This window comes from Lepisosteus oculatus, chromosome 5 (genome assembly GCF_040954835.1).
Source record: "Lepisosteus oculatus isolate fLepOcu1 chromosome 5, fLepOcu1.hap2, whole genome shotgun sequence".
In the NCBI taxonomy this organism is placed as follows: domain Eukaryota; kingdom Metazoa; phylum Chordata; class Actinopteri; order Semionotiformes; family Lepisosteidae; genus Lepisosteus; species Lepisosteus oculatus.
In genome coordinates, this window is record NC_090700.1 from 36462266 (window position 1) to 36477680 (window position 15415).

The 15415-nt window shown below is 39.4% G+C and overlaps 1 protein-coding gene across 1 annotated transcript; it reads left to right on the top strand.

Annotated features, from left to right (window-relative positions):
• Positions 1–388: 388 nt before the first annotated feature.
• Positions 389–15226, top strand: LOC107076870 (uncharacterized protein C6orf132 homolog). The gene is made up of 5 exons (XM_015342851.2): positions 389–854; positions 6868–6971; positions 8448–8532; positions 10182–12537; positions 13209–15226. The coding sequence occupies exons 1-5, from the start codon at positions 773–775 to the stop codon at positions 13306–13308; spliced, it is 2727 nt and encodes a 908-aa protein (XP_015198337.2). The 5' UTR covers positions 389–772; the 3' UTR covers positions 13309–15226.
• The last annotated feature ends 189 nt before the right edge of the window (positions 15227–15415 follow it).

A 15415-nucleotide genomic window follows, 5' to 3' on the forward strand; every position in this document is an offset into this window, starting at 1 on the left:
AAGGTTCTAAGCAGAGTATTTGATTATTTTTCAAATCTGAAAAATTGGAATAATTCATAATTCTCAGAGGAATAGACTGAAATTACTTTTTACCTTTCATTATTGATGTTTTGATCTTAAATGTCCTGTATTAGTATGCAGTAGAATTGTGGTATGGTGCTAAAACTATTTTAAAAGCACTATACTGGCTTGTGACAGCAATAAATTAAGGATGCAAAGGGGCTTGTTTGTAAAACATTCATACAAGAAAAATGTGCTCTCAGCCGCGCATTGCACTAAAACTTCTCGTGACGTATTATATCACTCAACTCAGGAAAGGACAGCACAAAAAATAAAGATAACAAAGAATTTACGTGATTGGTATCTTGTGAGCAAGGTCTGGAGTTAGCAATGATTTAGTTTTCGGGAAGGAATGTTGCCACGGCTGTGGTTACCACGGTAACTGCAACAGGGTGTGTGTGCAGTCAGTGACAGGGCCTGCCAGACCCCTTAAGGTGTGTGCCTCTGTTTTGTTTACCTCACCTGTCTGAAAGGGAGGAAAAGGAGGTGGAGGCCATTTTGCCCTTCTTGGTTCCCAGGGCGAATGGGCGGAAGAAAGAAACAGAATTAATAAATCAGTGAGGAGCAGCGAGAGAACACACCTGCTGAGCTCATTCCCTGAGCTCCAAGGATTATCGCAGGACAGGTGATCCTTTCCGACTTAAAACACCTGTCGGAAATGCATCGTGTTTGACATCCTCGCAAGCGAAACGTATCAGTGACAGAAAAAAAAATGAAAAGAGGGACTTTAAACTCGATTTGGGGGCGGAAGAATAATAATCTCTTCGGCACCCATGTTGAAATTAAGGAAAGGGGTAAGTATTACGATTTAATGATGCCTGTCTTATGTGCAGTCAAAGTACTTGCTTTCCATGTCTTTGACACTGTGATAAAAAAAAACATTACGTGTCCATAGTTCGCTGATGATAGAAATGTCATGTAATTTTACAGTTCAGGGGTCAAAATCTGAACTGCAGAACGTGTTGAAACTCATATTGTATCAAGATATCTTTAGCAAGGTTTATAAAGTGAAGTATTCTTTCATGTAGACAAGCCAATCATGAACGTAAAAGCTCTCGGTAATTAACAGCCGTAGTTAATGTAAACCTGACCCTGTAGTTTTTGATGAAAATACGTGTGTATAATCTTCACAGTAACGTCTTTTTCTCTTCTGTAACTCTTCCCTAGAAGTTTAATGTGTTTCGTTTTAAATATGAATTATGTTTGCACGAAGATTAGTATTTTTCTTCACAATATATACCAATTAAGAGTGACTTCTATGTTTTTTCAAATCAAATATCTCTCGTATTTAAGGTGGAGGATGCTGCTCTTCTAAATTTTATATTGTTCTAGGTGAGATTTTTGCTTCCGTTCTGGTGGATCAAACTTGATTTGAATTTGGGTTTTACCTACTACTGCCACCACATAGTTTTAAGACCATGTGACAACCTCTTGTAGACCATGGGATGCGCACCATGCGGTTTTAAAGGATTTAGAACTATAAAACTGTCCTGATTATTCTTGTACTTGCATGGACAAAAAAACAGGATTAAGTTATTACTTGAACATTTATTTTGCAAGGGTGTGGGCTGTATTGTACCATTTCTACAGAAAATCAAGTGCACAGACATTGCCTTAGACTTTATTGCAGTTAAGTGCAGTACTGTAAATGTATTTTTCAGTAGATGTGTTCCCTAATCCCATGTAACATTCTTCTGCACAGTATTTCTGATTAAAAGTTTTAAACTCTAGCCTATTGCATAAAGATAGTGGTAGAAAAATGTAAACATCAATGTACATTCATTTAATAGGGTGTTGAGCCACCACAGGTACAGCATGTATGCACTGTGACAGAGGACAGAGCCTTCCAGCATATGGAATTCTGCAAAAGGAATGGTGAACCATTCTTTTACGAGAGTCAATCATCTCACACCTGGTTGATGGAGGTGGAAAATGCCATCTTGAGCATTGTTTCAGAATATCCATACATATGCAATTGGATTCAGATCTGGTGACTGATGGACGATTAATCTGACCAGATCACATTTCTCCAGTGCTCAGTAGTCCATTACCTGTGCTGTTTGCACCACTGACACAAACATGCATTGAGATGTTTGATGAGCAGTTTATAAGCCACAACCAGTATCCTGCTCTTGCACATTGTCTGTAAGAAACTGGCTGTTGACATCCCATGTTCAAATTTGCAGTCAAGTGATCTACAGTTGCTTAGCTGTTTCACCTTTAATCAGTTTAATCACAATCCTGGAGTATGTGCTTTCGCTCAGTGTTGCCGTTTGTGGATTAAGTCTTTTCCCCTTAGCTCATGAAACAAGCATGTTATTAGTTCAATGAAGTGATTAACTCTTTCAAGGTTCCCATCTACTCAATTGGAGACTAAGTGACTTAAAAATATAATAGTAGGAAACCTCTCACACATATGAGAGCTGTGAATTATAATTCCCTTATCAGTTCAATTAAAGATTCACATCCATTACGAAAAGCAGCAGATGTGAGCGTTTAAAGACTGAAACTGGGAGCCCCTGTTCTGTACAGTATTGAGGGAAACAGAGGTAAGCATGATTTGACTGGAATCTTTAAAGTCTGCTGTGGTTTGGGAGAGGAATGCATCCCTGGCAATGCTCTGGTGTGAAGTGGGAATGAAGAACAAAGTTAATGTGCTCCTCTAGACAAAAGGCATCAGTCAGGAATTCAGCTCTCAGTGACCTCTAGTGCATACTTATTTCTATCTAGTGATCCACAGCCCAGGCTTTCTTTACAGCAGGTATCCTAAGTGGCCATCAGTCACTGTACTGTAAACCATAAACTAGTCCCTTATTTAGTGTATTTACCCAGGCGATCCCAATTTACTTGTATACATTTTTTGTCGTAATCTAGTACTGAATCTCTCCATAGCAGTCAATAACCTAGAGATGACTGATTCCAAAAAGATATTGTCTGGTTTTCACATCTTTAGCTTTAACTCTTTTTCTCATAAATTACAAGGGTAGGTTTTAACTGCATTTCTAACTCAGAAGTGGATGTACCTGTTATGCCTTTACCTTCCTCACAAGTGCAGTTTCCCTTTATTGTAAGGAATGTGCTCCACTGAGGAAGATGAGGCCTATCTTTCAGCCACCTGCATTCCACTGAAGAAGCCTTTAAACTTGATCACATTGGGGACAGTGATTTTGCTGAGCGTGCTGGATAGATGTATATGACTGTTTACTTTTCGAAGGAAGTTACTCCAATGCACAGGAGAAATGAATGGAAACAATTTCTCTTAGTTGAAATTAAAGAGTTTGTACATTTTCTAGTTTCCATTCCATTTCTTGTATTTATACTCCAAAAATTTACCTCAGGTACAGTAGACATTCCTGACAAAAGTTTTGTTTAGTTGCACTGCTATATAATGAAAATAACTTTTAACAAGAGCATTGAAAAGTATGATTTTCTTGGGATTTACTGTAAATGAATAGTTTTCTAATATTCCAAGAATGCTATTGTTTTACTGCTGCTGAATCTAATTGGCATACAAAAACTCCCCCTCCCTAGGGTGGAGTTCGTTTTGAAGGTTTTCACTGTCTCCTTTTGTGTTGTTGTGGTACAGTTCTATTCCATTCTGGTTCTTGGATATAAATGTTTTCCATGAGACCTCTCACATCACCTCAGTCCATCATTTGTGAAGTATCTGCAGAGGATTCAGTAGGAATACAGAAGGAGATTGAATAAGCTGCAGAATAAATCTCATGTTTTGTTTTCTAACAGCAGGTGACAGGGAAGAGAGAAATTGTTTCAATAGAACATGATTTTGGAGTTGGAGAAATCAAATCTAATTTCCTTTCTGCAGCTAAGAGATTTGCCATCTGTTTCTCTTAGTTTTCATTTATACACAAAGCAAACACAACACTTCAAACTGCATCAAGGCAACAAGAAAAACATGTTTTGGAACTCGTATCACGTGCTGAGAGTTTAAAGGACTGCAATGAAAGTCTCCTTGCTTTGATGTTGAAATGGTCAACACCTTAGAAAACCACACTCGGCAGTCAGATCAATAATGCTGAACTATATAGTTAACTCATGATTAAAAACTGGAAATTTGAAGTCATGTATGTCATGTTCAGCAATAGATTTGCTGCTGAAGAGTTACTTTTATTTTTGACAGAAACCGGCAGAAAGCTAGCATGTCCCATAGATACCACACCTGTGGAGTAGTTCAATTCTTTGTTTAGGGTTTTTAATATTATTTTGGTACAATCTATTGCTTTTGTTAAATATGTAAAGCAATTTTATGAGTTGTCTGAGAGAAGTATTTTGTCATTTGCCTTGACAGGTGGAGCCAAGGAGTCACATTGTAGCTCCCACACCCTTACAATAATGTCTGGAATGTAGGCACAGTAAAAAGCTAAAGGTTTTAAAACATCATCAGGCTTTCTTAACATCTTTCTTTTTTACAAAGCGGGACACTTTTTGACTGTGCATAAGCAAATACATTTTCTGTGTAGTAATTTAACGTTTGTTAGGCGGGGATCATTCTTTCAGGCTTAAGATACTGTACAATATACACCATATGATGAACCACATTACCTTTATACCATGGTTTGTTCTGTAGATAAACAATATAACTAGCAATCTAGCATGATTTTTTTCTTCTATCGCTATTGTGAAAACACTTTCACTCCAGTTTAACCTATTTAGTCTACCTTATTTAATACGGACAGCTTGTAGTGAAGATGGCCCTCATTGCAGTTGTTTCATTGTAATAGTTTGACATCGTTTCTTTTAAAGCACTTCTTGATTCATTATAGAATGAATATTTCTAAGCAAGTCAACCACACTTACAACTAAATGTCGTGCCACTAGCTCAAGCAAATCTGTTTTTGTAATGGATGTGAAAGTAAAAAGCCATTGCAGTGGGTGTGGATTATAAGTATGCAGGCATGTTTTTAAGGCAATATATAAATGTAGGATTAAAAAAAAACAACAGAGTGGACTGTTATGTTTTTATCCTAAAAGATTTGTCAAACATTTAAACTGAATTATTATATTATAGTAATGACTTGAAAACTTCAACAAAACCACTGCGATAAAAAAGACACCCCCCATGATGTCAAAAAATGAACCGGGATATTATAAACATGATTCATAGAGAAATAGTTCATGGTGTGAATGCAGAAACCAACAATGATAACATCCAGTAGAAGAAACAATGTAGTCCACTTTCCATACTGTTCTGTGTAGCTCAATCACAATGTCAATTATGCTTTTGGTAATGTTCTGTTGGGCACTACTACAGTACATCCTAGTGCTTGCTTAATGCGAACAGTGTTTGAGGACAGGGCTTTCTTCAAGAAGTGTGCCACATGCCAAAGGTCTCCATCCCTAGTCCTGGCAAGCCACTATTCCAGTAAGTCCTACTGGAAACCCCATAATACTGTTTTTTTTTTAAGATTGGGAAGACTTGAAAGTTATTGTTTAGTCAAGCAAGTGATTTCCGTAAGAGAACTTGAAGGCTGATAAGTATTCTTTTTTTGTTGATGATCAGTGATCTCAAAGTTCTTTAATTTAATGAAAGACTTCTTTAGCTCATCACTGCTCAACTGTTCCTGGTCTTTAAAAAGCGATTTTAATTTACTGCTTGCCTTCAGCTAGACAATAATAAGAAAAGGCATGTGGATTCAGAATAAACGCCAGAAATAAGTTAATTTACCTTATGTGAAACAGTGAAACGGTAAATAAGTCGTTATGCAAATCATCAAATTGCTCAAAAATATCTTAGAAAGATATTTTTTAAAGAAAGAAAATAGTGTTTAGAAAAATAAAAACTGCCTTTACTGTACACTGTTCCTGGGGCACTGGAGTCACAATTTGTGCAGTGCCTTTGAGTACAGTATTTATTATTTTACAGCTAGGAGAGGAATATGTAAATGTCTGATCCTTCAGTGAACAGAGTGACAGACACTGATGCATTAAAAAGCTATTTCTGACAAGGGTAGAGGCACTGATCCGGGTTAACAAAACAAATGCCTAATCTGGGAGTCGGGTTCAACAGGTTTGCAGATTACCAAGGTGCAAAGTGCGAGGGGCACTGGGACTCCTTGTTCTCTAGGAAAGTGAAGGAGCACACATGTTCTGTCCTACCCAGAGTTTTTCAGTCCTGGTCCCAGAAGGCCACCATACCTGTAGGTTTTCTACATTTCTCTAACACGCTGGTGACCTGCAGAGCTGGGAGAAGTTGAAGAACAGATTCTGTCAGATCAATGAGGAGCTGAGTTGGAATGAAAACTTGCACTTTGGCTCAGCCCTCTTCTTAAATGGAGACTTCTATTGTGGGGCCTTGGAACAAGCTGCCCAGCCAAGTTGTTTAAGCTGGTACCGTGGCTTCCTTCAAGAAACAGCTAGATGACATTTCTTGGATAGATTAACTACTAACTACCAAAAATCTAGATGGACTGAACAACCATCCCTCTTTTCTTATGTTCATTGGTGTCACTGTAGTCATGGCAATGCAACTTGAATTCTTCCCTTCCAGGCCTTAGGTCTCTGGTAGGTTGTGGGTTTGGGATGTATTTCTGCCATCTACCCGCAGAGTTCCCTCTCAATAAGGGATCATCTCAGCCAGATTAACCCAATGTTGGTTCAAAATGTGGGCTTTGTTACTGAAACATTGAATCAAAGGCAGGTGTGAAGCAATGCCAGATCTTATTTGTGTAAGAGTTATAAATAAGGATTAAACTAATTTTAATATTTAAGTTGAGTTTATAATTCATGATTCACTCTAAATCTCCAAATAGGGTTGACTTTGATGAAGTGGTCTTTTTCCTTTTCCAGAAAATGTAGAATTGGTTCTGGATTCTGCTGCGTTTCCAGAATCTGGGACAGCAAAAGTGCGAGCCCGACCCACTGTTAAACACATCTCCAGTGGTTCAACCCATGTGAGTATGAATGACTATTACATTCTTTATTTGCATGAAGAAATGCATGCTTCACCCTGTTTTTGTACCACACATGTATCTAAGTATCTAGTCATTTGCCTGATGTCTCCCTCCCCCACCAAACAGCCAAAGTGTTGTTGTCATCTGTCCTCATTTCTCAGAAGCTTTGGCAAACATAGCAAGTGACTCATGGCCTGGGCTGCACTGCTTTCAGAGCAGTGTGAGAACATAATTAATTATGGACTACAATGTAAGCTGGTTTGCCATCTTTCACTACATCCCCAATATTGTAGCACTGTTGGGGAATTCAGTGCATGCGGATTCCTCAAAAACATACAAAAACAGACTCATTTCCATTTTACATTGTTTGTGTTTTATGATTACAAAATATTGTAATATTCTTCTGTTCACTACTCACATAATTGGAAATTTATGCATCCTGCATATTGAGTTAGCTGGCCTTTTCAAACAACGGCAGTGCGAAAAACTGCAGCAATGATTTTGTTATACTCTACATGCAGCTTGGGTTGCATTATTGCTTGCAGTGGCAGGATATGAAAAATAGGTCCAGTAAAATCACAAGTTGCATTTTCATCTCTAAAAGACAAGCCCTTACTTTGATTTTCATATGCATATGAAAATGTAAATTTCATATCTCAAACTTTGCCAACGACAACAAAGTAACTTGCTTGCCGTTTTTTTCTTTGATGCATTTTTGATGCTTAGAAATATTTAAATTCTTGCACAACTTGCAAATAAAGAGTGTGGGGCGGTGGTTAGGTCTCTGGTAGGTTGTGGCACTGCTGTTGTACCCCTGAGAAAGGTTCTTCACTCAGACTGCTCCAGTAAAAATACCCAGCTGAGGTAAATGGGTGAAAAAGCATGTTGTTTTGGATGAAAGTATCAGTTAAAAAGCGATGAAGAACATCACCTATATAGGAGCTTCCTTTCAGACAATTAAGTGGATATAGATTCTGGATATAGATAGTTACTTTAAACGATGTAGGCATGCATTCTCACCGTTCCAAATAATTAATTCTGCCCCAAATCCCATCCTATCTCTTCTCCTAACCGAAATCAACAGGTGCAATCAACAGGACTGTCTTAAAGCTATCTGCTTCTCAGCTGTAGATTTGCTGTATAGAGGCAACCCAGACCAGATGCCTTGCTCCCTGTTGGGTATTGTTTTCATAGAACTTCCCTGCCTCTCACAGTTTTTGGCAGGAAAATTCACTGCTAACAGCAAAGCTCAGATAACTCAAAAGGTAATTTCCTGTTAAGGCATAAGGCATTAACAAACAAATGCCAGTGATCACCTGACACAGCCCATGGCTGATAGCAGGAGAGGAATGTACAGGTTCTTGATGCCTTGCTGCCAGCTCTCAGGCTCTCGGGCTGTGTCAACATCAAAGGTGGCTGTTGCTCTTGGTTAGAGGAGAATGTCAACAGTGGCTGCTTGCTTTTTTTCCTCCATAGGCTTCCTCTGAAGTTGTGCAAGGATTTGCTGTTCCAACTCCAAAAGTGCCCCCTGCCGTCATTCAGCCAGGGATCACTGCAAAAGGTAAGACTGTCCCTGATCTCTGCCAACATGGACTTTGTAGCACCTATGGACACTTTCTCTGGCAGAGTTAGTTCCTTTATTATGCTCTCCCAGCATTTTATCATCAAGAGTTTAGCAATATGCTAGTGGTATTTTATAATATATATGTGTATATATAATGAATATGAATTTTATAATCCATATAATATCACTAGCATATTGCTAAACTCTTGATGATAAAATGTTTGTGGTTATAAATAACCATTATAAAAGACAGTTGATGATAATTCCATGTTTTATCTGTTGTCTGTTCAATTTGCTTTTAAGAAGTCATTGTGAGTGCACTGGGTTTTGCAATCATACAGATATCTAAAATTACACAAAATGAATGCATGCCTGCTCCGCTGGTTTCATTTCTGTCATGGCAACATGAGCACAAAACATAATGATGATGTCATCGTTTCAAGAAGGGGAGGCAGTGTTTTTTTAACCATTTGAATGTATCCTGCCTGGGATTTACTGGAGATATTTCTGTTACAATAAATAGTATTTCAAAAGGACAGAAAACATTGCCAATTTTCTTTTGAGCGCACATATGACAAACTCTCAATGTGGCGTTTATATTGTTCAGTCAGTATACCTATTGTTTCTGTATATAAAGCAAGTTGCCCCAACTGACAGGAATATCCCAGCATTAATCTCTTTTGAAGGTTTTAATTGGTGTCATTCTCCAAAACCTCATTTAGGCCTGGATTAAATTACATGTAAACATTTATGAGCAAGATCTTAGTTAATGATAGTTCAAGGATAGGGCCTTTAGTTGCTCACGTAGTCCAGGATTAGTAGAAGCTAAAAAGAGGTTTACATGAAAGAAATAATTTAAATCTAAAAACAATAATCTATTTCCTCTTTCTTTTTACCATAATGAAATTAAAATGTCAACCCATCAGCTAAGGAAGCAGCTAAGGTTTAGATTTTCTGTGATGCTCAGTGCTTCATCCTGAAATTGCAATTGTATTGCATATAACGATTCACAATAGATTTTTGATTCCGCATTTTGGGTAGATCTTTTTAAAGTTGTGCTGGGAAGAGGCTACTCCACAATGTCTTATCTTGCTTGATAAAACTGTAATCTGCCTCTTCATGCTTCATGGTGAGAAACACTCAGGTCAGATACACAGGGTAGGGTTGAAAGAACACTTAGCCTAATGCACACGGCCACAAGGTCTGTGCTGAAACAGAACAAGCCACAATTTTTATTTTAAAACTTATGCAGTATCTGCATGAGACTTGATTACCTTAATAATATTGCAGACAGTAAGAAAGCCAGCTAGCCAGAAATAACCTTTAGGGATGTATTCCAAGAACATTTTATGTTCTGACTTCTGCAATATAGATTGAACCCTACCCAGGAATCCACAAATAGCAGTACACTTCTCTGTACTTGATTCTCTCTACAACTGAATCTAAGGTTGTAGCATTAATGCAAACAAAAAAAGGTAGTTTCCCTTAGATAACCTTTTCAGATACCCCATTGAATGAGACAGAGGATTTCTTTGAAAATAAAAGTAAACAGAAAAGGTTCTCATTTCCATCTTTTTTTACTTCCCCTCAAACTGGTCTTCATTCTTACAATGTGTTTTTATTATCATGTTTTTTTTTTCTTTTAGAAAATGGTGCAAAGTCCAATAGCTACTCCAATGGAATAGTTGCAGAATTTCCCGATATGGAGGAAACGATATACATCCCACCCCCACCAGCAATGGCCCCACCACCACCTCCCCCAATATCTCAACCCATTCCTCCTCCCCTAGAGTTTGCCAATGACCCTGCCCCTTCTCCCTCTGTTGCTGTCTCTTCCCCAAACTTGGATCTGGCTTCTTTGTGTCCTCCACCCATGGCCCCTCCAAGCCCACCCAAACAGTTCTTTAAAAAGGACCCCGATATTGCTCCCTTCAAACCACCACCTCCTATGGCACCCCCAAAGCCCCCCTCAGGGAAGTCGCACAAGAACCTGCAGCAGACCTCCTCTTCAGCATACAGAAATCCCAACTTCAGCGAAGACTATACCCCTCAGCATCCACATTTTTCTCCTCCCCCACCCCCACCACTATCCCAGAAACAGCCGTCCCATGTGGGCCCTCAGCCTGCTCCCTCTGTGCCAGCCAAAACCCACAAAATGCCCCCTCCCAAACCAATGAGAAATTCCTCCATGCCAAATCAAGACATGCCACCACAGCAGCCAGCTCCCGCTCCACCTCTTCAAAAATCCATGCCCTCCAGCTTCAACCCCCAAAATGCTGCCAAGCTGTACAACCCAGAGAGCACGGCCCAACCAGGCAGCAAGTCTGACAGAGAGCAAAAGGGAAAGTCCATCATCTTCCTGCAGGATACGATCACTGATCACCTCCCTACCCAAGTGAATGGCAAAGATTCTTCCACTGTGGAGCATTCCAACAGTTGCCCTCCAGAGGTATCTCCTGTACCTCCTGCCAAACCTGCCCGGAGAAACAGCTCGGGCATTCAGCTGGAGAAAGATCTCAAGGAGTTCAAGGACAAAATTCAGACCCCTGCATCCAGTGACCTAAGCAATCCCACAGCAAGAATGGATGAAGTAGATGTCCCCCTAGTAGCCTCCATGGATGTGGACACTCCTACATACCTTTCCAAGACTGCCCTGCCAACTTTGGTTCTGAAGAGAGATGTTGTATGGGATGAGGATACACCCAAACCCGCATTCACACAGAATAGCCTGGAGCAGAGTTCCAGCGAACCCCAGCAGCAGGCATCTCCGGGCAAGAGCCGGAAACAAAGCCCATATATCAGCCGTACACCATATTCTCTTCGTGTAAGTGAAGTTCTTTCTGGATCTGGTGCTTCACAAAAGGACCGTTCAAAATCCCCCATGGATCTGTTGCTGGCTGCTAAGCAGAGGAATCAAAATAGATCTAGTCTGTCCATACAGAGCAGCAACAATAATAGCAGCAACATATCCTCTTCGGTAAGTATTCACCAAAGCGAATCAAGTCCAAACTCCTTCACTGTGGTTCCCAAGAGCAGTGGAAGAGAAACAACTTTAGGAACTCCCATTTCTAGTTCTTATAAACCATTTGACCCAGAACCATCCATGTCGCCGTTAACTATTCCAGCAGTTCGCAGTGAAACACCAGCTGTGATTTTGCAGCCTATTAAGAAGGTACAGAGTTCTGAACTGCTACAAAGTGAAGAATGTGCTTCAACAGACGTGGTACAGAGACTTCTGCACTCTCCAAAACATGCTCCTAGCAGTACCCTAATGGTGGATCTCCTGGAGAAACATGATACAGAGTCTCCTGTGCCCTCCCCGTCTGTCAGGGATGAAGAAAATGGGGAAGACCTCTTTATCCCATTCATCCCTCCCCCTCCAGAATTTGCCAACTCAGACACGGAGGAGGAAAGCATTCCTGCTCCAAAAAAACCACCTCCCAGCCTGCCTCCATCCACACCCATCCAGCAGAAAAGCAACCTGATCCTGTCTTCTAGTGAAAAGGTCAGCACTCCTGCAGCCACAATTGTGAATAAAACCAAAGGTCCCCCCCCTCCACCAAAACCTGTTCTGAAATCTATGGGTCTTCCTCGATTTCCAGCCTCTAACACCAGCTTAAAGGCGGCAGTGCAGACCCAACAAAAGGCCCCCATGCAGGTCCCTGCAAAGCAAAACAAACCACCTCCTCCACCTAATCCAGTCCTCAAACCTGCTCCAACTCCCAGCCAGATGACCCTTCAGAGCATCCTGCAGAAGAAGATGCTTGAGATGGATCTGAAGCCCACATTTCAAGAAGTGGACACCAACCCTGATGAGTGGGGGACGTCCCAGTCTGATGATGAGAGCAGTCACCCAGTGAAGCCCAAGTCTCAACAGAAGGACAAGAATGCCAATTCCCAAGTCAAGCAATCCCAGGGACAGGACCTGAGGACCAAGAATGAACTTGCCTCCAAAGTGAAAAAACCTATGGCTTCACCCACATCTACAAGGCCAGACACCAGGTACCTTCAGAACTTGTCTTTGATCTCTTCTGATCTAGGGATCGAAGTAATTTCTGTTCTTGAGTGCATTGTTTCACCAGTACCTTGTGAAAAGAAATGCATGCCATAGTATTATATACTGTATAAATGTTGCAGGAAGTCTGAGGAAAGAAAACAAACTATATCTTAATTGTTGGAATGAAGAATTGAAAAGTATACCATAGAATTGAGAAAGCGTAGGAGAGGTAGTTGAAGCAAATACACATTTGATCCTAATACCAGGTATGGATTTCTGTGACACTTGAGTATTTCTGTAGTTTTAGTTATACTAAATGTTGTTGTTTTTTAATTTACAAATAAACCCATGTTCCAAAGATGTGCTGGCCAGGTTAATTGGCATCTCTAAAGTGTCCACGCAAAAGGACATGCGACTGGATTGTGAAGACATGAATTGAACCCTATGGTTTTGGAAAAGGCTCTGATTCTCTCCAGACTTTTTAGAGAATAACTCTTCATTCCTGCTTCTATCCATTTCCTGAATGAATTTAACTCCCCCCTTCTTTTCAAAGAAATTGCTATTTACAGTTTTTCTTGTTTCAAAAGAGACATGAATGGACTTTTAAAGCTCATGAGGTACAGTGATTAAACAGTCTCCCTAAAATGCTTTTTCTTCCTTTCTATTTTTTAAACAGTGGCCTAGACAAGTCTAAACAGGCCTATGGCATGACCTTCACTGTGCGTCCCGGAACCAAGCAGCCCATTACCCCTGTAAGCAAAGGAGAGTCTATGTGAGGGTATGGGGATCCACTGGACATTTCTGGATCACGCAAGACCATTGAAACAGTTTTCAGGGAATGCCTGTTGGAGTAATAGAAAGCGTTATATTAAGAGGAGAGTCAACAAGACTTAAAGAGACTGAGAAGAATGTAACAGCACTTATGACGAGAAAAAAGAACCGGTCTGTCTTCGGATTTTAAGAATAGATTATACAGTATATGTAATGCAGGTCTTGGAGTGGAAGAATATATACAAAAAATGAAGCAAGCCTGCTGTAAATCTCAAGGATGTGCCTTTTTACAAAAGGGGCTTTCTAAGATACTGGCAGTGTTGCTTTTGTCTGACTGGAATGGTGGCTGTACATGAAATCCACCTACATATTACTAATGTCGGATGTCTTCGGTGTTTTGCCAAATTACTGTGCATATCCATGTTATTAGTTGTATGTCACAATTTTTTGTTAAGAATTTTATTCTCTCATGGCCAAATTACTACTCGAGTCTTTAAAAGAAAAGAAATAAGGAGAGTGAAATGTTTCTCGCCTGTATATTTTATATCAAAGCGGGTGATATTTTTTTCTTGTAAACTATACATTTGTTTTTTGTAGCTGTGAAATGTAAAGAACTATATTCCCCACTTTAAACCACAGAGAGTAAGTTGCAGAAAGCTTCAAGTTACAAAGGTACTAAGTTGTTCTTAAATCTTAAACTGAATTATCTAAATTGTGAGCTTTGCTGTATATTTCTTGCAAACACTTTTATGGTGAGAACTGTGTTAAGGTAATTCATTGAATTTAGCTTATTTAATGAATTCACTGGAGGAGTGAATGGTATGGAACAATCCACACTTGACAGGAGCGGTCTTATAATCAATTCTGGTTATCGGGACTTCTTGACCTGCAAATGACTGTAAATAAGTGTTCATTACCCTTAGAGAGCTACTGAACCTCCTTATGCAATTACAAGAAGACTGTGCCAAATTATAAGGAAATGTGGTCATTGTGCTGTTATTCAGTGTTTTTTCTGCCTAAATGGTACATAAACGTTGTAATGAATGCACAACTAGATTTAAGGAATTAATTCACAAGTCTTGGAAGGGTTACTAATTACCCAACCTCCAGCTTGGTGGACCAGCTCGTCTTCAGGGGCTACATATTTGCATTTTTCCTTGCTAAATGTCTTCATTATGCAGTTCAATGAATTATTTCTGACCTGCCATCCCATATCCATGCAGTAATGTCTGGAACAACACAATAAAGTACCTATTTTATTATCTGGTTTGTGTAAGATGCCTTTAAGAAAGGCGTGGCTAGATTGGTTGAATCTAATTGATTTACCTACCTGAAGCAGGTAAATGTAACAGGTGCTATTTCAAGAAATTTACTGCATATAGTCATGACTAGTCCAGGGGTTTGCAATACAATTTCTGGAGTACAGATGTCTTCTGGTTTTTGTTCCACCTGAGATCTCAGTTACATAACAGTTTTAGAAAAAACTGTTTTAAGAAAATGGGTTAACGACTCATGTTGTATTAAGACAGGAGACAATGGGCCCTGCAGAATGGTTTAGTCCTTTGGTTAAGCCATAGTTTTGCCACACTGGGGAATAAACTATGTATCTTTTATACCATAGAACGTTTTAAAAAGGTCATACTAATATTGTGGATTTCTTTCATTGTAAATGGATGATCTGATTAAATGTGACCCTCCTTTATTCTACTAATCTAATGGACAGTATGCAGTACTGCATGTGTACAAAGAGTAGGACTGCTTGCTCTGTAGTGTTCTGTTGGATGATGCCATGTTTATGCCTTTTGTTTTTTGTTAAAAGGGATGGAAAGAACAAGTCTGTATATAGTAGAATACTGTTGTACAAACTATTTAACATTGAAGTATAAAAAAGTGTATTTATGAATAAAGGGTCATGACTCTTAACTTCAGTCTCAAAATATTTTAAAGTAAAAGTATAGATTTCTGTCAAATGTTTCAGTGGGTGATTTCTTCTATGCAAAGTGCCTGAAGGTAGAAATTAAGCTGTGCCTCTTCAGCAAAGTTGAGCATTCTGGAATCCTCACTTCAATAAAGTATAATAGAGACAAGAAAAACTATTTTACGCCTGGTATG

Excerpts from the sequence above, each read along its gene's own strand:
- LOC107076870 (XM_015342851.2), top strand. The coding sequence starts at position 773 with ATGAAAAGAGGGACTTTAAACTCGATTTGGGGGCGGAAGAATAATAAT. Across the intron at positions 855-6,867 it reads TGTTGAAATTAAGGAAAGGG|AAAATGTAGAATTGGTTCTG; the intron begins GTAAGTATTACG and ends TTCCTTTTCCAG. Across the intron at positions 12,538-13,208 it reads TCTACAAGGCCAGACACCAG|TGGCCTAGACAAGTCTAAAC; the intron begins GTACCTTCAGAA and ends TTTTTTAAACAG.